The 27,547-nt window shown below is 38.2% G+C and overlaps 1 protein-coding gene across 1 annotated transcript in view; it reads left to right on the forward strand.

Moving 5' to 3' along the window:
* lrmda (leucine rich melanocyte differentiation associated) overlaps positions 1 to 27,547 on the forward strand; it is a 339,147-nt gene that overhangs the window by 189,851 nt on the left and 121,749 nt on the right. The window contains exons 3-5 of the mRNA XM_079842727.1: positions 14,133 to 14,259; positions 15,480 to 15,619; positions 25,133 to 25,259. Of these exons, the coding sequence (XP_079698853.1) occupies positions 14,133 to 14,259; positions 15,480 to 15,619; positions 25,133 to 25,259 (394 nt within the window). The remainder of the gene's footprint in view (positions 1 to 14,132; positions 14,260 to 15,479; positions 15,620 to 25,132; positions 25,260 to 27,547) is intronic.

Genomic DNA, 27,547 nt, shown 5'->3' on the forward strand with positions numbered 1-27,547 from the left:
TTCAATGTATACATAAATTGTAGACAGGCAGCATTTACATGTGACAGCTATATAAACAAATCCTTTTATAGCTTCAAAGTGTTTAAAACATACATTAAGCTGTCTAACAGCATTCCTGCGTTTTGCTCGTGAATTAGAGATTGGCGAATTGACTGGAAATCCACAAGTTATATGTGGTGCGGCTGTATTTTTGTTTATTTTAGTATTAAGGATTGTGCTTCTATATTTTGCAAATGCTCAGTTAAAAGATATCACTCTGGCAGGTTGCCTACATTTAGTTTATAATTTGTTGTTTGCATAGCCGCTGCGATAAAACTGTGCATGATGAGGAAATGTGCATGACATGCAGATCCGTAGATAGGGGAAGTTGATGGCAATTTGGACGGGAGAAGAGCGGCGCTCACTGACTGCTTGAAACCTTTTAATTAGCATTAATTACCCAGCAGAAAATGTTGGGGCTTGAAAGGATTTGTGTCAGCAAGTGAGAGATCAAAGATTGCGGCGCTCGCATTTTAATCTGCCAAGTAAAAACTAATAAGGGCCTTGTAATGGGGCCCCAGAGAGTGACAGCACAGGTGGGGGACCGTAATCCTCCCAATTAGATCATCAGATGATTTAATTTCCCTGTAATATTGAAAAATTACGATTTCTTTTCTCAGTGGCCATCGGTTGGATAAAGACTGGTTTTCCTTCATTTTTCTCCCTCTCTCTCCCTCTCTCTCATTTATGGCTTTGAGAAAGTGAAATGAAAGCTTTTTTGGAGGAATGTGTGGTTGGCCATAAGGCACGGAATCATGGCTGTCTCATGTGGTTGTGAGAGGGGATGGGAGTGATGCAGACCACGGGCAGGCCCCTGACAGGGTCATCCATCAAGTGTCATTGATCATTTGCCATGAAGTGACAGCAAGGTAGTGATTATTTGCTATTAGATAGATGCTCAAGCATACAGGCTGCAGCTTGACAGTACAACAGCCTCAGCCCCAGATATCTGTGCTTTGTGTATCCCAGTCAAATGCTTGCTCTTTAGGAACAGTGGACATGTTTATGCACATAAAATATTGAATTATAGCTCTTTTTTTGTATTCCAGTTATGAATGTGCCATGTAAATGTGATAATCCTGATTAAACTGTATTATGATAGGGTTGGGTACCATTCACATTTTAACCGGTGGTACTGGTACCCAACGGTACCTTTTTAGGGATGTTTACATCAATAACTATAAATAACCTGTAAGTAATTTATAGAAGTGTTACTGATATTATGCCAGAGCTACCCTGGTCTCTGTCTGCCATTGTCTGTGATGTTTGTATTCTGTAATATTTACTAGTAAATAGTAGGCTACTAGCTACTTAAATTGAATTAACAAAAACAACCATATTATTTTTTTCTTTTTAATTTAATTTCTGTGAAAAGATTTCCTACAAATTATGTGTTGTGTATTTTCTGGTAATCAAATGAAAATATAAGACATTCATTTAATTTATCTTTTAATTTAATTAAACTTTTTTGTCAAACATAGTGCTGCACAACTGAGCTTTATATGGTTCAAATTAAAACATTAAAACTGAATTTTTTTAATAAATTACTTAAAAAATAAAGTTTTGATTATTATTATTACATTAGTGTTAGTATTATTAATTGAGACATATCTAAATTCTATTGTACAACAGTGATGTATTTTTTGTCAAGATAAACCAGACTTTTATTTTGATGTGTTGCCGTGAAGACCTTTGCGTTTCTGTGTTTATGATATGACGGTAGTTTTTCTCAAATGAAACGGTAAAATGCTCATAACGTGACTCTCAGTGGTTCTGGAGATGACGTACGTGCGTTCATGTCCTCATATGAGACGGCAGAAATGGAAACACGCGACCGTCATAGTGATAGTGAGCGCGATAGTGAGTGTGTGTGTGTGTGTGTGTGTGTGTGTGTGTGTGTGTGTGTGTGTGTGGTAAATCGTGTTTCTACGGCATTCATTCGCACAGACACACGCAGGATTTGTATTTAAATAGTCTTTTTACGGTTTAATATTCACAGACACTAGTCTATCTCAGGTACCGAAATTTGGTACGTATTTCAACGTAATTCAGTCAGTGCCCTTAAAAGTACAGAGTTCGGTACCCAACCCTAATTATGATTTTTAGACAGCTGGCAAATGACTCTTTTTAACAGAAATAAAACTAATTATGGTTACCAGTAGTAATTATGAATATTTTTAATAAAAATAATAATTATTATTTTTTAGAGCATTAAAAGAAATGAGCATTGCAGATAACATGTTACAGTTGGGTGCTGTTGACAAGGGCATCAATTACAGTTAATGTATTGATTAAGTTACTAGGTAGAATTAATGAAATAAAATTACAATTAAATTGGAATAAATTGCAAAATCAAGCATATACTGTATTTCCACAAAAGAAGATGTGTATCGATTATCATGCTGAAATATGTAAACATCTTTCTTTTTTTTTCAGATAAAAAAGACTGAACTTTTACTTTTACTCATAGTAATTCCTCTGCTGCAAATGCCTAATGGTTACATGTAGCTTGGCATTCTGTATATTTTAGCCATTGATGATATTTTCCCCCAGCTACTGCATCATTTTCAAAGTCATTGATTTTACTTTTTGGTATTTATCTAAATGCAAAGTGCCTTAAGATTCATTTCCCTCGCAGATAAACATTGATGGCAGATGACTGCGGTGCCATCTGTAAAGAATAGAATTGATTTTCAGGGCAGCGGCACGAAAGGGAGAATGCATTTGTTTTGCGAGGAGAGGTATAATCAGTCAGTGGTGTCGTTTAAAAGAAACTGGGTTGCACCAGAGACAGGGAGGCCATGAGGCATGAAGAGAAATGGTGTCGACCATTTCTCTACCAGGAGACCCATATAAAGTTACGCTGCAGTGCTTCCGAAATAAAGTGGCTGGCTCTGTTTTTACTTTAATCTTAAGGATAACATCTAGGTTTTACATAATGTTAATGGTTTTGGTCTAGTACGTTTGTTGTGGGGTCTTCGCATTGGAAAGTTTAGGCCTCAAAGCAGGCTAACCCCCTAGTTTTACATATTAGTGATTTGAGTATTTTAGTAAATTAGTGGAGTAATTTTACTCCAAATTTTTGTTGGAAATGCAATGCATAAATGTTTGTGAAATATCCATGATTAATTTAAATACTGTACAAATATAAGGTACTTTTTTTTCTTCTGGAAATTCATTAACACAAACCAAAGGATAAGATTACTAATAATAAAAAAATGTGACAACTGCATGTAAACCGCTGTTTCACATTACAGCTTGAGATAAATTAAAAACAGTAATACATTTTATGATTGGATGAGTTGTGTTTGAAACTATTTTAAAATTGCCAATGTAATTGCACATAGTTGAATACAATATTAAAGGGATAGTTCACCCTGAAATGAAAATAAAGCCATATTTTACTCAGCCTGCTTTTGTTCTAATGCCCTATGTCCTTCTATCTTTTTCAGACCTCAAAAGCAGAAATTTTAAAAACCATCCTGCACACGCTACTCCATATAATGGCAGTGAATAGCGACCAGGCTAAAACTTTACAAAACGGATACAAAAGTATCACAAAATGATAGGGAGATGTGCGCCATATATGGAAAGTGTTCACTATAAAGTTTTGCGAGAAAGAAACCTTATTATTCAGTCAAAATACTGAGCTTGGACGTTACTCTGTGCGCGTTCCTGTGAGTGCGTGTGAGCCGTCAGCAGCCCCTCATGCAATGTTGTCATGACAACCGGTAAACAATATTCACTTCAGGAGGTGTACCTTATTATTAGTATTATTGTATTATTTCTTATTATTTACATTATAGAAGAAACGAGAGTCGCGTTTGTTTCTATTGAGCCTGATTTCTAAAAATGGTGCGTGTGTGTGCTTATCCTGGGTGCCATGACAACAGTGCGGGTGCTGACGGCTCGCTCGCACTCACAGGAATGCGCACAGAGTAACGGCCGAGCTCTGTATTTTCACTGAATAATAAGGTTTCTTTCTCGCAAAACCTTAAAGTAAGCCTCCTAAACACTTTCCATGTGTGAGCGCGTCTCACTGTATCATTGCGTGATACTTTTGTATCCTTTTTGTAAAGTTATAGCCTGGTCGCTATTCACTGCCATTATAGGAAGGACCGCTTGCAGGATGTTTTTTTTTTTTTTTGCTTTTGAGGTCCGAAAAAGATAGAAGGACATAGGGCATTAGAACAAGAGCAGGGTGAGTAAAAGATGGCTTTATTTTCATTTCAGGGTGAACTATCCCTTTAATGCACCACATTGCAATGTTGCTTGGCAACAGTATTTTCCAGTGTCCTTGTTACACGTTACATGTAGGTACTGAAGTAATAACTATAAATTATGCATAATTACATGCACCTAACTCTATTGTAAGTACATGTAGTTAATTATTATTATACAGTACTTAAATGCATAATTACACAGTAATATGGACACCTTAAAATAAAGTGTAACCCAACCTTTATTTACACCCTATTTACGCGGGACACAAGCAGAATGTTAAGATGCGTCAAAACTAAACCAGTCCCATTATAATCAAAGAAGCTGTCTATATTGGAAGCACACATCTGCACCAGTCAATACTTTCCCTTACCATTTCCCATACCTTAACTACCTGTGGTAGTATATTCGTTGCAGTGACTGTATAATTGACACAGTCTTACTGTATATACTGGCAGCCCTCATAAGAAAACATATCCATCAATTTGAATGTTGCCATATCCATGATGATGATGACCAAAAAAAATGTCTTGAGGACCGCTTGTTGAATAGCACGGCTTTAGATTTTGGTATTGTCCGTTCAAATGATTTGCCACTCAGTTTAGACAACTGCAATTTGTGTGTATTTGACCCAAAGAACACACAAGCTTGTTCCAGAAGCTGTCTTTTGAAGTACAGGTTGTGCCTTTTGCATGACTGAAGCGAGGGTAAGTGATTAGACAGCGATTGGACAGACACCCTCGGTACTCTGTAACACAAGGTGATTTGTGCACATTGCAGCTCAGCTCATGAAGTCCAGGTTGCCCCTGACAGGGCCCATCAGGTCAGTCAGACTTGGCACTGGAAACAAAGTTTGCCAGGGCCGGGGGTCAAACCCAGCTTAAAGAGTCAGCCCTGTCAAAAGCCTCAGACACATTCTTACCTTACGGCCAACCTCGACTGATCCAGGGCTATTAATCACAGCGGAGCGGCTCTGACCTCAGCCCCTTCTCCCTTTGAAGTGTGCTGTCCTTTGCCGCATGAGGAAATCATTTGCTGCCTGATTCAATGAGCCGTCAGCCGAGCCAGCGGACCTAATGACATGTGAGAATATTAACCTCCTACCACTGAGAGCTGTGAATCTTGAGAGGCAGTCTATAATTCACCAGGCGTTTCATCCCTAGCCTCAGTCCTTCTTCTGGTCGAACCCCCGCCCGACCCGACTCAACCCCACCCTAACCCAGCATACCACTGCCTGGTCCAGTCAGAGGCTGCCGCAAAGGAATAGTTCACCCAAAATTGAAAATCAACTGTCATTATTTACTCACCCTCATTTTGTTCCAAATCTGCATGACTTTATATATTTTGTTGATATATTGAGAAATGCCTACCCCCCCCCCCCCCCCCCCCACGCAGTTAAGGTCAATGATCACATGAGGGTGAGTAAATGGTCGTAATATATATATTTTTAATTTTCTTCAAATATACAGTATATTTGACCAAAACATTTTGTCATTTGTGACCCTGGACCACAAAACCAGTCATAAGGGTCATTTTTTTATAATTTATACATCACCTGAAAGCTGAATAAATCCATTGATGTTTAATCCATCTATTTTATGTACAGTTATGTTGTTATATTCTGTTGTCTATTGATGTTTTACTGGAAAGCGCCTTGTGCTCCTTTTGGTTGTTGTAAGGCGCTATAGAAATAAACTTTGATTGATTGATGTATGGTTTGTGGTCTAAATGGTCTAAATATTGAGAAAATCGCCTTTAAAGTTGTCCAAATTAAGTCCTTAGCAATGCATATTACTACTAATAATACATTTTTGATATATTTACGATAGGAAATGTACTAAATATCTTCATGGAACATGGTCTTTACTTAATTTCCTAATGATTTTTGGCATAAAAGAAAAATCGATAATTCTGGCCCATACAATGTATTGTTGGCTATTGCCACAACTATACCCGTGCGACTTATGACTGATTTTGTGGTCCGGGCTCACATTTAAGCCCTGTTTATACTTGGTATTTAGTTTTGGTCGATTGGAAGTAGACGAGGGAGACATTCCCGTTTACACCTGGTATTTTACATATGAACTTGCCTGGAGATGACAGAAAAACAAACGGAGAGCAGCAGCTTTCATTTCTACTCTGACAGCCGCAAGACCACGCCGAACATGATGAGTGCGTGTTAGAAATCAGGAATGGTGAGAGAACATTGAGCTTGGTACGTTTTTTGTTTTCAAACCAAACAGACTACCGGTACAAATTTTATATCCCGTCTGGCTAGCGCGCTTCCCATAATGGTTGCGCATTAAGTCAGTAGACGGTCATGGCTGTTTGAACGCATTCGACCACATGAGCGTTTACACTACGAAAGCAATCCGGTCAAATTTGTTTCCGACTACCTCTGGAAGTGGTCGAAAGTGGACAAGCTCAAAATATTTTAGACCCCGTTTACACCTGTATTTAGAATAGTCCACTTGTGATCCGAGCGACCAAGTGTATCTTAAAACCTGGTGTAAACAGGGCCTTACGTACTTCTAACCATTTATTACTTTCCTTTTTCTGTGAAATACAACTTTCCTTTGAGCCTTTGCTATATACAAGTTCATCGTGATATAAGAATATCGTGTAAGTTTCAGGGCTGAAAACGTCTTTGTTAGTCAAAGAAAAGCTTTTATAGACACCAGGCCCAGAAAATGAGAGATCTCACAATATGTCGACCACTGACGTAATAGGACACAGAAGTACCGCCTCAAGCCCACCCACCGACACGTGGAGCTAAACGATGCCGGTTCCAGCTCACGTGCGTAAGACATTGCGTTTGTTCGCTTCATTTCACTGCGGAATTGATTGTAAACAAGATACAGGTCGAGACTGAATTTGCAGACATATTGAGATTAAAACACAATGCTGTGCCTTCTATATTGGATCTGACAGGAATGGTGCAACACACTTATGTGAGTAAAACATGTTTTTTTATATGTGTTAGTATTGCATTGTTATTCGGACTTGTAACGCCAGCTCGCCCCGGGGCTATGTGTTTTTCAGATGGGCTATCACTGGCCTGCCGACGGGCTGTAGTGAAATAACATTCCTTTCTTGCGGGAGTGTGTGTGTGTGTGTGTACGGTTCGCGGTTATATTCACTGATGATTGGGCGAGCCAAGTAATACAGAAATAACATTCCAATCAATCGTGGGTGGATAAGACATGAATCATTGTGTTTGTTTGATAAAGATATTTTTTCGAGCCCTGTGAGCGTTTTCCCACACGCTTTCAAAACATTTCCTCACGTGTACTGACAGTGGAGCTGAAGCTCTTTAAATATGTAAATCTTATCCAATCCTAGCCGTGGGTGTTTATTTCCAAGTCTTCAGTGCAGCACGGTCATCAAAACCGAGCGTTTTTCAGAGAGCCTCAAAACCAAGGCAGAATATAGCCTATTACTTATTCATTATGATGTTTCTGAATGTAAAAACCGCGCGAACATCATAAGTTGACCTCAGACAACAGTATAATAGTATAAATCACCAGCATATACTTTCCTTGTTTGTAAAACAGAAGCTTAAGCAGATTGCTCAAGAAATTTTTTTTTATAAAAAGCTGAAATAAAATATGAGGATGAGTAAATTCCAATATTTTTTTGGGCCGCACTATTCCTTTAAGTGACCTTTTGTTATCTCCTCTTATAATCCACTATTTAAGACTTTTTGTTCATGTTGATTTATTCATGGAACCCCATGTGTTTTTTTTCCTTCTTTATCTCCTAAACACTACTGGCTCTTTATATAACGATTTGTTATTTATATGTGTAATGGGCAGTACTGTAATGATAGTTTTGTTAAATGCAGCCAAATTATGCACTGCAGGTTTGTGAATATCCACGTAAATAACAAACCAAAATGTACATTATATATTGGAAGAAAATCACCCAACCAGTGGGTGTCCCCATTAAAACTGCAGGATGGCTGCTCCATAAGCCTTTAACACATGTAAATTGCAACATATCTCAAGCCCATTTCCTTACACATGTGATCTGTAAATTGCTGCCACCCTAGGGCTGGTGACATGTTTGATGTCAGGCGGGGTGGAGGGGCTGAGATTAAGCCAGATAATGGTTGCCTAATACTGCCAAACTGAAGATTTATAGAGCCGCTGCATCCGAAGCATCATGTTTTTGAAGATTGAAAACAGAATTGCATGCAGGTTGAAGGCAGGAGTGCATCTAAGCTCTTTTGGCACATATATTCTGCATGAAGCTGGTGTCAAGATCATATTCAAGGTTGTAAGGTTGATTAAAAAAACTCGACACAATAGGCAGATGTGGCATTCTACCTCACGTTTATCACAACTGCATATCATCCTCTGAGAAATAGTTGATTCACTTATTTTCCCTGTGCGATGAGAAGTTTATGTCCTCCGATGGACAGCTTTGCAGTGTCATGTGCATTTTTTCTTTCTTCATGTTTTTTTTACATTTATTAAAACCAGTCCAATCCCTGTTTTTACAGCCCCGCTTCCCTCTTTCATTCATTATAGTTTCTTATCTTGGCAGGCAATCAGAACTGCCAGGCAGCCAGTCCATTATGCACATATGAAGCCCATCACTCCAACCGGATTGGCCAATTCATCAAACATTTATCTTTTGCCCTGTGAACAGCGTGTCAATTTGCCTGTCACTCCCAAGTCTTCGTAGCCTCTTCGGAATAAAAACATTACTTTTCCCGCACCGGAGACCGCTTTGATGTTAAATCTCCCCTCTTTAACTTTAAAACAAGGCCTGAAGTCAGATTTCAATTCTCACACAGAGAAAGATCCCAAACAATGGTATCCGGGCAGCCGTTCGCTCTTGACCGTACTTTGAGACCGAGCTGTGGTGCCGGTTGCAGATCAGCTGGTATACGTGGTCTAGATCACCCGTGGCTGTTCTGGGACCCAGTTTTGGCTCCAGACACATGGGTGACACCGTGGAGCCGAGGATATGAGAGAGACTAATATCAAAGGATGATCAGAGCTGCTCTGTCAAGAACAGGCACACTGGGGACTCAAAAAAGAGAGCAGAGAAGAGAAAGGCCTTTTAAAACCGCCGAGCAAACAAGGGAATTATTGGCCATAGCAAAGGGAAATATCAAAGCTGGGAGTATCATACAGAAGGAGGCTTTTGCTGAATGGGATCACCGTTGGAACGCAGACTCGGAATACAAAGGCAGCATGAGTGCTGTGTCTGAGAAAATGTTATTTGCGGTTAGCGCTATTTGCTAACTCGCTTGTATCAACTCAGCAGGTGTATCTGAATTCTCTTTACTCTTTCTCGCTCTGTCTCTCCCTCCCTGGACATGTGACCTGCAAAAGCTGGCTGACTAATGGCTGCAGTGACTGACATTTCAACCAATAATCACAGAGTGTTTTTTTCCCCTGTTGTCAGCAGCAGTTTATCAATCAGCATGTCCGCATTAGTATTTGTCTATCGATCCATCCATCTCTGTCAAGCCATCTCTGTGTCATTGTCTGAGCTCTTGTCCTCTTGTTTGGTTTCTTTTGAGGATAGTCTGCATAGTAATTTGTTTTACAGGCCCTGGCTTTGAAAGGTTGACTAACAGCATTTACATTGCGGCCGTTTGAAAAGGCGTGGAAGCAGACGTTCTCAGCGAGCGCTTGTTTCACATGTCAGCAAACTGTCACCATCCACACAGGATTTTTTCTTTAACATAACCTTTGGTAATAATCGAATCGTTTGACCTTCCTTTAATTCTATCGACCTTCTCTGTCAGTATTTTTTCCTCCTCATTCCACTAGGCATTATGTTTAATAATGGGATTACAAGACATCCCAATTTTACGAGCAAGATTTACCGTCAGGATGTTATTTGTCCGAATAATTAGCCACATCACAAGCTAGTCTCTGTATCTCAGTAAAACTAACCATGTCACAAAAATGTGAAAAAACACAGTGATGATGTTCCCTTTTTTTATTTTGGTGGCTTAATGAGGGGAAGATTTCCAGAAATGTGTTGCCAAGTAGAGTTATTAAAAAAATACCCTAGATAAAGTTTGGTAGTACTATTTTCATGGAGGTATTATTTGTTAGGAGAGAACATCATTAGTCGTGTTTTTGATTTGATTGTTTGTGTCTATTACATCAGCAAGGGCTTGGCCATCGTTCTTACAGTTTGTCTTAATGTATTATGCTTTGGTTCCTTATAAAGTTTCACACTAAATTAAATTGTATTTACTCACTAGCACACTTGGTGCTTGCCGAGTTTCAATTTTGGACACTGGTCGCCGCTCAATCGCCCAAATCATGTGATTAATGTGTCCAAAGATCAGATTTATCCAAGCTATTTTAATATAAAAAGGTATTTTTCTTAAATATCATTGCTGTTTAAAAAGGGGTCACCGACACATTGTGGTGTCCACATTATCCACCAAGCCATCTCTGATCTGTCCTAAATTTGTATCGTGATCATTTGGTCACCTTATTTATGATGCGTAATCATGTGTTTTTCCTGCAGCAGTTGTTTAGCAGCTGGGTCTGCGAGCCTTGTGCTAACTCAGGCAAGATAGAGCCAGACACGCTGCACTGGCAAACGCGTTGAGATATTCACTGTGACAATGAGCTTGATCATAATTATCTTAACAAGGAGTGGGTTCATTGGCGTGGCTCGTTAAATCTATCTCTCTTTCCCACTCTCGTGTCTTCCTGTCCATCTCTTTCCTTCTCGCCTTAGATCAGACGGCGCTCTCTGCATTGTGCTATTCTGTCATTGTTGTGTGACTTTGAAGATGGTGGTGAAAATGTGCAGTCAGTTTTGGATTCCCCTTGGGGACGAGGTGTGAGTCAGAGAGGTTCCTACCTGAGAGTGTTTTGTGGGTGATTGAGTTTTAGATTGCTTGTGTATTGACATAGAGATTTACTCAACCTCGTGTTGTTTTTTCTTCAGTGGAATACACTTTTGTTTTTCTTCTGTAGAACAAAGATCAAAGTGACTAATGAATTTTTTTTTTTTTCTGACTGGCATAAAATATCATCACCATTTGTGCAGTATATTCAAAGAATTTTGAAGTGTGATGTAGCCAGATTTTGCATGTTCATTTGAATATGCAGAATGCAACATTATCTATAAATACGGTAACAGTTAATAAGGTAACTTTATTTTGTACTTTTTTGTTCTTACTTTAGTAATAACCGTATATTATGCATAATTACATGCAACTAACCTTAAACAAAACGCTATTCTCAACCCTAACCCTATAAATTTTTGTTAATAAACATTACTTAGTACAAAGATGTACAATTAAACAAGGACACCAATAAAGTGTAAACATAAATAAACACAACGTTTTAGTCTTGTAATATAACACTTTAATTTATAGAATATGAACTATGAGCTGTTGTCATGTGAAAAAGAGCTGCATGAAGATTTTTCCTTTTTTTCATGAACAAAATAGAAGAATATGGGGTTTGAACGGTATCGAAGCTGTTTCTGTGCTGTCAAATCGATTAATCGCATCCAAAATAAAAGTTTGTTTACATAATATATGTTTGTGTACTGTGTATAATATTTATGTATATATAAATACACACTCATTCATGTATATATTTAAGAAATATTTGCATGTGTATACTGTACATATAATTGATATTATATATTATAAATATAAATATTTTATATATAAATGTAACACATTTTTCTTAAATATATACATGCGTGTGTGTGTGTGTGTGTTTATATATATACATAATAATTATACACAGTACACAAACATATTATGTAAACAAACTTATTTTGGATGCGATTAATCGATTTGACAGCACTTATATATATAGGATGAATTCAGGGTGATTGGGACACTTCAAGTATGTATGTATGTGTGTATATATATATATAAATATAAATATATATATATATATATATATATATATATATATATATATATATATATATATATATATATATATATATATATATATATATATATATATATATATATATATATATATATATATATATATACATATATATATATACATATATATATATATATATATATATATATATATATATATATATATATATATATATATATATATATATATATATATATATATATATATATATATATATATATATATATAATATATAAATATATAAATATATAAATAAATTGTAATTTCTCAATTACCTTTTATTTTTACTCTAAGGCAGAATTGGGCTTCCATGGGAAAGAAATAAGGAGTGAGAAAATAACAGAATATTAATTTTCGGGTGAACCAATCTTTTAAACGCACTTGGCAATTAATCATTCAGTTAGCAACATATTTAGAAAGTTTTCCACTTCTGCACTGTACAGATGTTGTATATAATGGCAGCACAAATGTTTAGGCACACAATGTGTGGTGGGTAAATTAGGGTTGAATCCCTGTTTGTTGTTGTGAATGTGATTTGGCCGCTCCCTTGGTTGTGAATTTAACTGATTAAATCACCTTTTGCACACAGCAGTAGTGACACGAAAACAACAATTAATAAGCAACCCCCCTGTGACGCGTGGATGCCTCTTAACTAAGCGGCTAATAACATTACACCCGCCCAGATACAGCTGAGGCAAACAGGTGGAGGGGGCTCGCAGAACAGCTTTCATTTATCGAGTATGTGCGGAGTTTTGTGCGATTTCACTACACAAATAGAATGTATTACTCTTGTGGTTGGAGTTCTTGGCTCTCTGCTTGTATGTTTGCTTTCTTTCTCTTGTACGCCCATAAAATTTCATCAGCCATGTTCTACACGATAAGAGCGAGGTATTTGCATAACACAACAGAGAGTTTTATGAGACTGATGGCAGAACCGATTTACAATATTTGGGTGTCATCCAAAGACAGACTTCACCTGGCTAGATATCAACATTTTTTACTCCTGTGAGCGCTTTGCAGATTGCCATGGGATTTTCCATGTAAACTGTACCACAAAAGGTCTCACGTCAACAAATTCATAAGATTATGAAATGCAGGTGTTATTTTTCCGTTTTGCCCCAAGAGCGCCGAAGACTAGCATCTAGTTGCATAGAATTGTTCTTTGTTCAAGGAGGCTGACAGACCTAAATGTCAATTAACTAAGGGTGGACACATTAACATTGTAGGTTGTCAGCCTCTGCCTTTTGAGGGATTAGAAACACACACCCCGGCTTTTATGCACCATCCACGCCATGAACTTTGCAAGGCCCCGACATTACCCTGAGCTCCAGCCTCCATCATGTTTATGCCAGCACGGGGCGAGGAAAAGACCCAGACAGAGAGAAAGTCCTTGGGGACGGTGTGCGTGCGCGTCTGTGGGGATTAGGTGTCACAATGGGGAATAGAGGGAGAAACGTCCAACTTTTCCACCCTAAAAGCAGTTGTTTTTAACTGTAAGCGGCTCTTCTGAGAAGTTGCAGAAGTTGTACTCATTCCGTTTGTGGCTAGGCATTAGAGTTGCGCTGGGAAAATGATGGATGATGAGTTAAATTTGTGTTGGGGGAGTGAAGGTGAACTGTGACAGAGTTATTTATCTTGGGAATGGAGGGTTAGGGTCAGGCAAAGCTGGGTGCCTGAAGGCACAAGACATTGACAAATTCATCCCGCGCACTGCATTTCTGAAGCCCTTTTGTTTTGAATCCTGGCTACTCACGAGTGACCCTCATCACTCACACTGCCAGCGTGTGAAGGATGCCGCACCATGCCAGGGGATCTTAGCGCCACTAATTCTTATCATTCACTCTCCTGACAGTCCCAAGCCCAAACTATTCCGGCCCGTGAAAGGGCCAGCCTGAAATATTTATTTCTGCACATAATGGCTGCCCAGATTTAGGGCCATATCATTTTTCCTCTCTTGCCTTATCATTGCAGGTCACTGACAGGCCTGAAAGCGTTCAGCCAACTGGAAGAGCTGATTGTGGACAACAATCTTCTCGGAAATGACCTCCGGTTGCCCAGGTTACCACGGCTCCATACCCTAACGCTCAATAAGAACCAAATATCCTTTCTCAAGCTTTGTTTTTCAGTTCATGCTCGAACAAAATGACAGGAAATGCTGTGAGTTTCTGTGCGATACAGTGTATGATCTCCTTGTGCCACACTTTGTCTCTTTAAATGATGTTATTTTGTTAAATTGAGCTCCTGTCTAATGGGTTTGCTTGATAAACTCACTTGAGTTTGTGCCATGGTGACCTCTAGTGGAGGAGAGGCAAAACAAAATATCCAGCACAGTCCCATGACTTGAAAGATAAAGCCCCATTAGACCATTTCTAAGAAACAGATCATATCATAATGACCCGTATCATAGCATAGAGTCACATGACCAGAAAGCAGAGCAAACGGTTTATTAACCAATACATGTTCCAGTGTAGCATTAGATGTTTAAAAAACGAACAGAGTAACGTACCAGCTACCCCATGCCAAAAGTAAATCTTTGAAGTCAAACTGGAAATGTCAAGTTTTCGGGCTGTTGACATTCAGCAATTACATCACTACTACACGTTACATTTGGTTTGTGTGATGAGATGCAAAGAGAAATAAATGGCAAAAGTAAGTGTGCTAGCCTGACGAAAATTTATGCTCTGCTGTTTGTCGCTGGATGCTATCCATCTACATAATAATGACGCAGCCTCACCCTCTGTTCTCCAAACAGCTCTCCTCCGACAGAGTGTCAGCAGCTCAGACCCGAATTCTGCTGTGAAGTGGTCTGCACATGCTAATGGGCCAATTATTTACATCCTGTAGTGGCCTGCTGCCATTGAAATTCAAGTGCTGCATTAGTGTGGTTGTATTTTGACACGTTACGGGCACCATTTTCCAATGAAGTGAATGTATTAGTGATGAATTTGCTGTGAAGTGGCTGTTTGTTTCCCTGTGCTGGGTGAAGGGGAGGGGGTGTCCATGGCTTAGGGAGTCACTAACTGTTTTTACCACAAGGCATCCATCATTTTGTCAATGTTTTTAATGTTCTGCACCAAGCCACCCAGGAAATGGGAAGAGGAACAAGGGAAGAGAACAGCCAAACTCGCAGCAAATGCCAAAATCTCGCCCTTAAATTTACCCGCTCTTTGTATTCTCAAGCATAATGCCTATTGAGCTCCTTCAAAAGGTTTGGGTAAATTTGACAGAGTTGTGCTGGTTGGCTAGGCCAGGGGAGAGCACAGAGTAAATGCTAATGTAATTAACAGCCTGGATTCCTTGACCTCTGCCTCGTGACACTTCACCGACATCGAGGCCCTGCTGGAGCATTTGGTGGAAGTGACGCCGGCCCTGGAATACCTGAGCCTTCTGGGAAATGAGGCCTGTCCCAACCAGCTGGTCAGCATGGATAAAGATGAAGACGACTATCAGAGATACAGGTCAGAACACTGTCATACTGATGAACATGCACAGTAGTCATATTGAATTTAAGATTTTCATCTTTGCAATATCTGTACAATACAGTGGAATGCAAACGTATGAAACCACATTGAAAATGTGGGATTTTGGGACATTGATAATGTTGGGAAAATTGAAAAAATAAAATAAATAAACAAAGAAAAGTCATGTGGCAAATAAATTAGGAATGTTTCAGGTTCTGCAATATATACACTACTGTTCAAAAGTTTTTTGTTCTTTTGAAAAAATTGTGTAAAAAAGGGTATCACAATTTTCAAAATATTAAGCAGCACAACTGTTTTCAAAATTGATTGACATTCAGCTTTGCCATCGCAGGAATAAATTACATTTTAGACTATATTAAAATTGAAAACGGTTATTTTTAAATTGTAATCATATTTCACAATATTACTGTTTTTACTGTATTTTTGATCAAATAAATGCAGTCTTGGTGAGCATAAGAGACTTAACATTAAAAAAAAAATCTTACCGACGCCATACTTTTGAATGGTGAGATACTGTACACACACACACACACACACACACACACACACACACACACACACACACACACACGTCTGGTTTACTATCTTTATGGGGACTCTCCATAGATGTAATGTTTTTTGTTTTTTTTCATACTGTACAAACCGTATATACTATACCCTTACACTAACCCTACCCCTAAACCCATCATAGAAATCGTTCTGCATTTTTTACATTTTTAAATAAACTGTTGGGTTTCCATGTTTTATGCATGATGATGTTTTAGACATAATGATTTTTATACTGTACAAACTTTATATTCTATCCCCTACCCCTAAATACAACCCTCACAGAATAGTTTTTTTGGTCTAACTTAACTTAGTATGTTTTATAAGCTGTTTTCCTCATGGGGACCAAAAATGTCCCCAAAAGATCAAAGATTTCTGGCACTGCCATCCTTTTAGGGACCACACACACACACACACAGTTTTTTTTTCTTCCCTCTTTTAATATTTTCACTAGTGGTCTTGACCTCAACTTTATATGAAATATCTGGTATCCTGAAGCAAGAAATCTGTTTTATTTTTTTAGGTACTCATGAATTTATTTTGTTTTGCTGATGTGCTTTTATTTCTTCTGGAAAAAAGAGAAATACCCCAGGAGTGTGTAGTTTGGCAACTTTCAGTAATCTTTTATTTGGATGAATGGCTGTTGCACAACACCATAAATCACATTGCACAAGCAAAGACTGATACTTTAGGCTATAACCACACTCCTCTTAAAGCTACTCACCTCCTTTCTTTTTCTTTTTGTAGACTTGCAAAATCGATTTCAGGTGTGAATTGTGATAACCACAAATGAGTGTTTGCTATCCTTCCCTACAAGATGAAACGATGCATTCATTATCAAGCCCAGGCCTATGGGAGTGCAATGCCACGCTATGTTACCACCATTTGTCAGGTTTTCAACATGAAACCTAGCGGTGGGAAGAAGGGAGGGAGAAACACATTCTTTTTGTCTACCTTAGACCTAAGTGCCTTTTTCTTGACACTGTTCAGTATGAATCATTTACTATACAGATGAACCCAATAGGCGCCACTCTCGCGCAATGTCTCCCATGCTTCACTTGGTGCAGAGGACGACCATTCTTTCCCTGACTGACAGCAGCTGTGTGTTTGTGATGTAATATTCATAATGTGTCACATAGTAATACATCAATTTGAGCATAATGCAGATTTTATGTCTGACATGGTTAGGCGAGCGCTCGGGTCATGGCAGGACTGGCCTTGGGCTATGCACTTCTCAGACTGCGTCCTGAGAACAACAACACAAAAAAAAGATTGCTTCATAACGCGGTGAAATATCGCACGGCTCTATGCGCTCTTTCAATTAGTCAAATGAAATGAACAGGCGTAAGTACGCTCGGCTGTATTTTACAGCAGTCGCTCGGCTCGTTCATCATTGTTTACTTCTGGGGCTTGTGGAGTTTTTTCCCCTCCCTTTAGCTAAAGTAGTTCAGCGCTCGACACAGCGACAGCCATCTGCGGTAAAGGATGTATGTCCTGTCTCTCTGGAATGCTCTCCAGCCCATGCTGTCTGTGATTGCATGTTTGTCTCTTGACATCATGACGTGTGTGTGGGCTTAAATATCTGTGTTTGCTGAAGATCAGAAAGTTTAGGGCCAGTTTTGCCTGGGGTGCTTTAAACAACACTTGCTGCAGATCTGCTCCAACCATCTGTTAGATCAGCACAAACAATTTCACAATCATCAGGAAAACACCTGCATATTTCCCACTAACAGTTGCTGTTATGTTTATTTGTAATTGAATCATAACAGTAAACAAAGCATAACCACACCACACTAATCATAGTCACTCAAGAGGAATTTGTTACTTAAAGTTATTAGTTGTTTTCCTAAGGCAAGTATAACTGTTACTGTTGCACATATTTAGAGTTAGGGATTTAAACAAACAAAATAACTCTTAAAGGGTACATAACACACAGTTTCTGCCAATCTATGCTAGTACCTATAGAGTAGTTTTGCATCCTTCATATGTCCGAAGTGTCTTAGTTTTATCGTATTTATAAAAGACGAGATTCTTTCCGAAAATAGCCGAGCTCATGGAGGCGTGCAGTGGGCAGAGCTAAAGAGTCACGAGCACATACACAAAATATATCATGGCATTATCCCTGGATAACTTTTGATTCACTATACGTTTGTGTTGTTTCACTTGCGCGCCAATTGCTAACAAAACACAGACATTTGATGCAGTTTCACTCACCACCTGCGGTTTTATGGAAGTAAAATAATGCCAAATGTTTTTGAAACAAAAAAGCTTGTTGAATTGCAGTACTTGAAAAAAATATGCATTGCATTAACCGTGGTTACAATTTAATGCATTGAATTTTGTACGGTTTGCATTTTTATGGGCTGAAATTCAACATTGTTGTATATTTAAGCTGTGAATATTTCAGTTCAAAAATTTCACACACATTTTCATTATTAAAAATTCAAATTTCACTTCCAAAATATTAATTCTTTTTTAAAATACAACCTATAATATTCGACAGGCAATTTTCGGTCCATTTTATTTCGCTTTACAAAATCGCTTCCACAAATTCAAGCCAACTTTATGCCAGTTTATCACTGGGAAACACTTAGCGTGAAACGTTACGTAAATGCGTTACGTTCATATTCTGAGTCCACCTGCTTGCCTGTAGTCTAAGATTTTAATAACATCTATTAATTTATTGCTATACTTGGCCTATTCTCTACTGCAGTATAGCCTACATCCCCAATAAGGTGCGAGTTTGGTCTTTTATATCCAATGCCAGGGGAATCCTGGAGTATGATGTATTGAGGGAACCCCCAGTACTGTAGCACAGTGCCGCGATATAAAGTTAAGGAAACTAAACTGAGAGAAATATAAGTCTACCTCAGATGTAACGTTTGATCTGTATCAGCATTAGGGAATAACATTTATAATCTCATTCACGGTAGAGAAAGCTGCTTACATGTACAAAAGTAAAGATGAAGACTTATAAACACAGCTTTTGTGTCTTTATCAGCTTTTCCATATATATACTGGCCCTGATAATCATCCCAAATAAGCACAGCTTGCTCCTTTCTGTAAATCCAGTGAATGAATGAATGAATGAATGAATGAATGAATGACTCTCTACATGTTGCTCTGGTCTTCGTCAACAGCCGCTTGCACCACCTGCTGGTGAGGTTGACTAACAGCAGATGGAGATTATGCTCTGTAATCTACTGCTGTTACTGCAGTTCCCGGATGTGAACTGTTTAATTTTCTGTCGAATTTGAACCACTGAATTTGTGGAAGCGAATTTGTAAAGCGAAGTTAAATGGACCGAAAATTGCCCGTCGAATATTATAGATTGTATTTTTAAACAGAATTTATATTTTGGAAGTGAATTTTTAATAATGAAAATGTGTGTGAAATGTTTTGAATTTAAATATTCACAGCTTAAATATACAACCATGTTGAATTTCAGGCCATAAAAATGCAAACCGTAAAAATACAATGCATTAAAACGCAAGCACGGTTAATGCAATGCATATTTTTTAAAGTTGTGCAATTCAACAAGCTTTTTGTTTCAAAAACATTTGGCACTATTTTACTTGCATACGGTTTCGACTCATGACTGGGAACAAACAAACACACTTGCAGAACTCCATTGCTGCTCTGGAAAAAAAAACTGCATCCACTGTTTCCTTAATGCTGGATTCTTTAGGAAGCCGAACAAGGTTATCTTTCCCTCACAACCAAAAACACACTTCTTTAGTGACATTGTTGATTTTGTGGTCTAAAACAAAATGACAGCGCTGGTGACGGCTCTCGTAACCCGAACGAAGCTTGTTGATCTGCTCTTGCTCTCGCTCTGGTTGATGTGTGCACGCACTCATCCGGGAGAAGTGCCCATACAAGGAATTCCACCCTTTATGACGACATACAGGGCCACACTCAAAACAAACTTGTCCGAACAGAGTGTATTTGGCACAGAAATACTCCATCATAAGTCCAACTCGTTTTTTGAATTGTTTTTTTTAAGCATTGGGTAACTTGTCCTGCAGAGTTTGTGACTTGTTGCAGGAGAAAAAGCACATTTGGAAAACGGCCTTTAAAGACCTGTAATGAGATTGTATTGTAATTGAAATCTACAGATGCAAATAGATAAAGTGCAATAAAACCAAATCTTAAAAGTGTATTTTCAATGTTTTATTTCCTCTAGTTTGAATGACACTTTAGCCCAAGATCTCAAAATTGACAGATGCATGAAAAAAAACAGTTTTTGCTTGTAGTGACTCACCTTAGCTTAAAATCTAAGGAGGTACTTCAAGTAAATATATTAGGTCAAAGATGTTCGGCTGACAAAAAAATTTGTGAATTCATGCATTACGTGTAAATATGAAATGACGTAAATGTGTGCATTTTAATGTGTAAATTCAGTGGTCAAATTTTCTGTGTAATTATAGCCAACTGACTAGTCGCTGTTCTGTGTGTGCAATTCCATAAAACTAAAGGAACTTCGGGAGAATCAATAAATTGTGAATACTTAACTGCCATTGTTTGAATAATGTGTAATCATGTAATCAATATAAAATTACTGTAGCGACTGCAGTTACTGTTACGAATATTTTAAAATCTAGTTTAATCTAATTACAAGTACACAACTCTTTCCCCGCCATTGATGGAATTTTCCAGCTTTCTTTGTTTTCACTGTTATATGGTAGGGGGCGCTATTATGCAATGTCTGAAAGTAGAGAGTCTCCAGGTTAAAACACATGAAAAAAGAGCAGAAACAAGCGAGAAAAGCATTGCTTATGCATGTTGTAGTCCTTGGGAAAAGAAATCCTCAGATTTTTCTTCAAGATGTTACTTTTTTTATGAAACGTACCCACATTCAAGTGTTGATATAAAAAAAAGAAAGCTTGAAGCTTTAATAAAACATCTTTTAAAGCAGAGGCTTTGTTCTTTCTTTTGATATATTGCATGTTCAGATATTCATACAACACAATATTCTGGAGGTCATGAAATTTTTGTAAAAAATTATAAAAAATACTGGTGGTGGTGGCTGGCAACTTTTTTCAAAAACACTGACGGGGAAAGAGTTCATTTTTGGAATCTGATAACATAATCCAGATTAGATGTAATCAGTTAATACCCACTTCTGTGTGTACATGTGTGTATGTGTATATTTATGTGGGTGTATGTATGTGTATATATAGATTTACAATGAACAAATCATTTAAGCAATATAGGAATAAAGTATACTAAAGTAATAGTAAAATATAAAGTAATATACATTTTGATAAATGTATTACAATTTTGTTAAACATATTTCATTAATATTACGTTAACGTGACCTAACTAAAACATACATTTTGTAAAAAATATTTTTTTTTGGCCCTGGACTACATTAAAGGCACAATATGTAAGTTTTCGCGCTAAAGGTCGCATTTACAAAACAATAACAAAGGGGAACTTTGATGACTTTATGAAGGAGAGTGAAACGATGCGAGATGTTGTTTTCACCATCCTGAGATATATGGAATTCACGAATCATGTTCATGGATGAGGAAATTAATTAGTTTTTGTGTTACCTGTACGTTTTATCACACTATTTTATGTCATCGTTAATGCTGCGCAGTTTTAAGTGTTTAAAACAATCGCACTAAAAGTACATTTGAACGGACCCACAGTATTGGCAAGTAATGGCTAAATATTTTTGTGCAACACTGTAATACTGTATTTAATTTCACTGCCATAGACTTGGTCACCAGACTTGATAAAATGCAAAAAGCATGCTTTTCTCAAGGCCAAAGTACACTTCGACCGTCCGTGTCTGTACAACAGCGTATGCGCAAGTGAATTGTGCACTTGAAAACAAAAGTCCACTAAATAGTGTGCATTCGCCGAACGCGCCTTTCCACGCTCACGGTCAAAGGAGTATACTTTGAAAGGCACACGCGCGCATCTGTGGAAAGTGAAGGATACCCGGGGCTTCAGTTGATCTACGCTTCTGCATTTGTCCATGTGTGTTGCCATGGTTTCTACTAGCAGAAACTGCAGATATTACGTCATTTATAGGTGACAATGACAAGGGACGAGCCATAATTTAAAATAGGAAATTCTCTGGATTTACAAATCCTTGGGAGTACTCAAGTTGTGCAAGTACACAACTGCATGAAATATATCACACTGTGCAAGTGGTTTTTGGATATTTTATGACAGAAATCTTACATATTGAGCCTTTAAATCCCCAGACTCTTGTTCAATTAAAACTTCACATTTGAGACATTGTATAATAGCAATGTTAAATAAATAAAAAAATATTTTGAAAATATATTTTTTTTAAATCTAGATTTTTCTAGAGCTATATTGTAAATTTGAATGAGCAAAAACGCCTTGCACATGCAAAAGATACACACTAGAGTGTTTATGCAAATAGAGTTTAACTCTGAATAGATGTAGTGGAAAACACATCCCCACACGTTTTTAATCCAGGCTTATCTTAATAGGATCAATCTGCAATTGTGCTCTCTATGATCCATCAGGAATAAACACGTAGCATGGGTTCGCCTTCGTCCTTCATCATTGTCATCATCATGGGTTTGTTGCTGGCTTTTTCATGAGAGCTCGGTTGGGAATCTGTCACTGCCCATATACACATCTGTTCACACCCTCCACTTAGTGTCTCTCTCTCTGTCTGTCTCACTCTCTCTCTGTCTCTCTCTCTTTCTATCTCACTCTCTGTTTGAAGTCTTGACATGCCTCTTCCTCCATTCCAGTCAGCCTGTGAAAGAATCTGTTGTCATCTATGTATTCCTGCTATTATCTCACGTCATTTTCTCTCCCTGAATGAAAGACAGAGAGTGTGTGAAAGCGTAAAGAGATATCTGTGAAGCTACCGAAATGACAGCTTGGCAGATTCTGTCAATGTGGGGTTTTTATCGTTTATATGTTGTCCCTATTTTTTTTTTTTTTTTTTATACATATTTTGAAGTTAATTACCTATTTACAAATATTGCTACAGTTAATTTAATGCATTTTGAAGGAAATGTTCGTTTAAGTTTTATTTTATGTGGTTGCCTTGTAGATATGAATCATAGTTCCTTTCTTCATTTAAATCTGCTGTACACTTATTGACACTGCACTGGATATGGATAGTCAAACTTGAGAGAGAAAAGAAACAGTTCAAACTTTTTGACGCAAAATACCCCTTTCTAAAATATAAAAGCTACTATGTTTTCATGTGTACAGCAGGAGCTTTTTGTGGTCATTCGTGGACTCGCTGATTAGTATTAAAGCTGCAATATGTTTTTGCAGTAAATATTTTGTTCAGTTAAGTACTTACAATATCCTAAATGTTTCCAACTATTTGTAAATCTTGAGAAAATTGCTATTTTAACCAAGGTACCGGGACGTGTGAGGGAGTCGCCTGTCAATTTCGTCATATCTGCGTTACCCTTGGTTTCCGCTTTACTCTTACTGCAATACCGCTTTACTCTTACTGCAGTGTGCAACAAGTGTCATAACAGCTGCCAAGTGAACACTCAGAGTAACGTTATAACATCATTTTCAACCCTCAAATGTATTTAATATTATAAACAGAGCTGTGTTACCTCATACTCATGACCGGAAAAGCGGGAATGGTGCAGGCGATTGTGGCATAATAAAAGTCCCGCTGCTCGCGAGGCGCGTGTTGCGCTCATCTTATTAACAATCGCTCAAGCGGCCTTGCTCAGCTCCATAACTCTCGGTCCTGCTCTACTTCATACTACAGTAACGTTAATAATCGCATCCATGAACATGATTTCTTGTTTACATATTCATACAATATATATGCGAATGCAACAGTCATTGCCATAACCATTCATAAATACTCTAGTTTGTATAATAATAACACTATTTATGAATATTCAAATGCATTTGTAAACTCCATCGCAAGAGAGGAACTCTTCCAACGGCTCTGCTCCGTCGTTAGTTTAGACTGGTGATACGATGCGCAATGACAGTTGGGTGATTTTCATGATCTACTTCTTCTATATATATATATAATTTATCTTATATATAAATACAAAAATAAAATAAAATAATAATAGTATGCATGATATTTTAAAATTGAATTACTAGCTTTGTTTGTCAGTATACTAAAGGCAAAACAAAGGACTGAAATATTATCTTAAAGGGGTCATATAAAATAAGTCTATGATGTCCCTAAAGTGTGTATGTGAAGTTTTAGCTCAAAATACCCCACGGCTTTAAATTTTTAGCAAAACCTGCCTTGAATTGTCCCTCGTTCAGGCGCTGCATTGCTTACAAGACATTGTTGTCACTACTCGCTAGCTGCTCGAGCGCGGAGAAAATGGCGGACAGTGTACAACAGGCTAAGGGCAGAAACTATGCTAATACGGAACAGTCTGTCAGCGCCGTGGGTGGAAACGTGCAGATTAAGGGTCGGTAATATTATAATAGATCCCCTTCCGACATCAGAAGGGGAGGGAAATCTGAGCGGCTCTTTTTTCCACAGGCTTGCAGAAAAAGGCTTACCAAAACTAAGTTACTGGGTTGTCCTGTTTCACGTTTTCTGGGTTGGTAGATGCACCGGGGACCCGATTATAGCACTTAAACGCGGAAAAAGTCTGATTTTCATGATATGTCCCCTTTAAAATATTTACAATTAGTTGATTATATAAGAAACATTTGCTTCCCTCCTTAAAAAAAAAAAAATGCTAGCACATTTAAATATTATTATATCAACTACATAGGACACAAAGGGACTGTTTATGTAGCTCAGTTTATTGCAACAAACATTCTTATGATTTTTTTCTTTTAACTGTTAAATCTGTTGTTTAAAATACAATTCTGTTAACTACTATAAAACAGCATAAAATACTACTTTTGTGACCTGTAATCTGGCATGCTGACTGGTTAGTAAAATCTGCTTTGTATGATTGTTACATTTATTTATTTTTTTATCTGTAGGTACTTTGTACTGCATAAGCTGAAAAATCTGAAGTTCCTGGACACCAGGAGAGTGACCCAGTGGGAGCGGTCAGAGGCCGAAGCACGTGGAGCTTTCATGAAGGTGGTCAAGCCGAAAAATGACCAAGTAAGTACTTTGCTAGAACGAGAAAGACCGAGACATATGACACATACACGTACAGGATCAACAAACAATTAATATAATCCGAGATAACTGCCTGTGTATCCCAGATTTAGACATTTAAAATGGTCTGTGGTTTAGTGTGTAACTCAGTAGCCGGTTAAGTGTCTTTACCTTATGTAATGTGGGCGAATAACTAAACACCCTGACCCTGTAAATGATTTGTGTAGCCCTCCCCTTTCTGTGCAGATGACTATAAGAACTTAAAAGGCTAAGGCACCGTAAGCTAATCCATCCCACTCCTTAGCTTCCATTGTTTGTTCGTAGCAAATTGTCAGAATCTCTTAAGAGGTTACTTGTACGCAGCTCTTTGAAGACGTGGCCTTTCAATCTCGCCTGGCTGTTTAGAGGAGGGTCTTTTTAATGACCACGACCTGACCTCTTTCCGTATGCATGAGCCCAGATCAAAGTGGACGGCGCCTGTCCGATCGGCCTTGCCTCGCACTGCGTGACAGCGCTCTCGATCGGAGTGACAGCTCGCGTTCACGACAGTCACCATCGCTTAATTATCCATCGCACACACAATTATTTCTCTCTCTGGCTTGCGTTTGAAGGAGGACTAATCTTCAAACACATCTCCGTTCGCTTCTCCTCTAGAGTTTATGAAGGAAAGGCTTTAGTAAGATTTGATTTCATGTAATTGTACAGTCATAAAATATTTAGCTTGTGGTTGAACCAGGTCTTATTCTTTGCTACTTCCCAAGAGCCGTGAGTTCGTGAAGCAAATATGGATGTGGATTTAATTCGATGCAGAGTTTAAAAGAAGAGAAAGAACAGAGTGTTTATCATAGCCAACATTTAGACGACAGTGAAGTCCCTTTTTTGTTTCAGCATTAATGTGACAGGAAAAGTGAAAACCATGCAATGAGTTAGCCTCATTCAGGCATGTTTTTAGTTTGGAGGAATTTTTGTTGGTTGGAAAATGAGAAAAGATGACTGTAAAGTGGAAAATAAAGTGTTGTGCAACCTGTCTACTCAAATAAGACAAGACATTGCAGGACATGCCATTTTGAGAGTGATTGAGATGAATAAATGACCACATGTGAAATAAATAAAACAATTTCAAATAAAACAGTAACATAATGCCACAGTAGATCCATTTTAAGCCAAACCATTGAGCAGTTTCAGCATAGTTAGCGGGCACAATGTTGACATAGCGAACTGTTTTAAATATCTGGGAACCGACTTAGTTAGTGTTTATAGAAGTTATGCAAAGTTAATCCAAAAGATCTGGAACATTTTAGAAACAGTGTAAATCTTTTACAAAGCGTTCTGTCTTTCAAAATGGCATTGTGTTACGTACACGTGACATTAATTAAAGGTGCTCTAAGCGATGTCACGCCTTTTTTAGGCCAAAAAATGTTTTGTCACATACAGCAAACATCTCCTCACTATCCGCTAGCTGCCTGTCCCCTGAACACACTGTAAAAAAACACGGTCTCTATAGTCAGCACAAGCTCCACAAACGGCAACAAAAACAAACATGGGCAGTCTGGACAACGAAACATAATAAACAGTGCTCCAGCTAATAACCGACAATAATGATTCATGAAGAGGGAAGTTCGAATTATATGATTTTGATATGGCCGACACACGACCAAAGAGAGGGAAAAGGAGAAGGAACGCACAAAGTCCCAAATTTACATCGGTAAAGCCTTCGAAATGTGGCGAGACCTCCGGCGGCAGAAGGGCTTCCAATCCGACATTCAGGTGGCTCTTTTTTTGCTATTCATTTTTTTGTTATTCTAAATGGACGTTCATGTTCGCCTAACCAACACAAGGATATAATTAGCTAAAACTATGCAGCCAGGGCTTACTTTGGTGAATACAACATAGGTTTCTAGCCAAGGGGGTAATCCAGCCCCCGGAAAGCGTACCTTCCATAGGGGCAGCCATTGCTAACCAAGCCATCGAGCTGTTAGCATCCCATTGACTCCCATTCATTATGGCATCACTTTGACAGCAAATATCTTTACATCTGATGCGTTTAAAGACTCTATTTGTCCATTGTTTATTTCTAAACAAACACGACAATGTATAAAATGCTCCATTGCCTTGTATCTTACACCATCGCCCCGTAGAAGCCGTTTTTGTAAAACATAGGCTAACGATTGCATCATAACCACGCGACTCCGTCGCGCTGTACCGTATAGACCCGAGGAGAAGCTCACAGGCAATCTTTTACTGTCTATGAGGCAATCGGGGGGACGTGGAGGCATAATCGCCGATAGAGA

The sequence above is a fragment of the Gobio gobio genome, assembly GCF_949357685.1.
Source record: "Gobio gobio genome assembly, chromosome: 18".
NCBI classification, from domain to species: Eukaryota; Metazoa; Chordata; class Actinopteri; order Cypriniformes; family Gobionidae; genus Gobio; species Gobio gobio.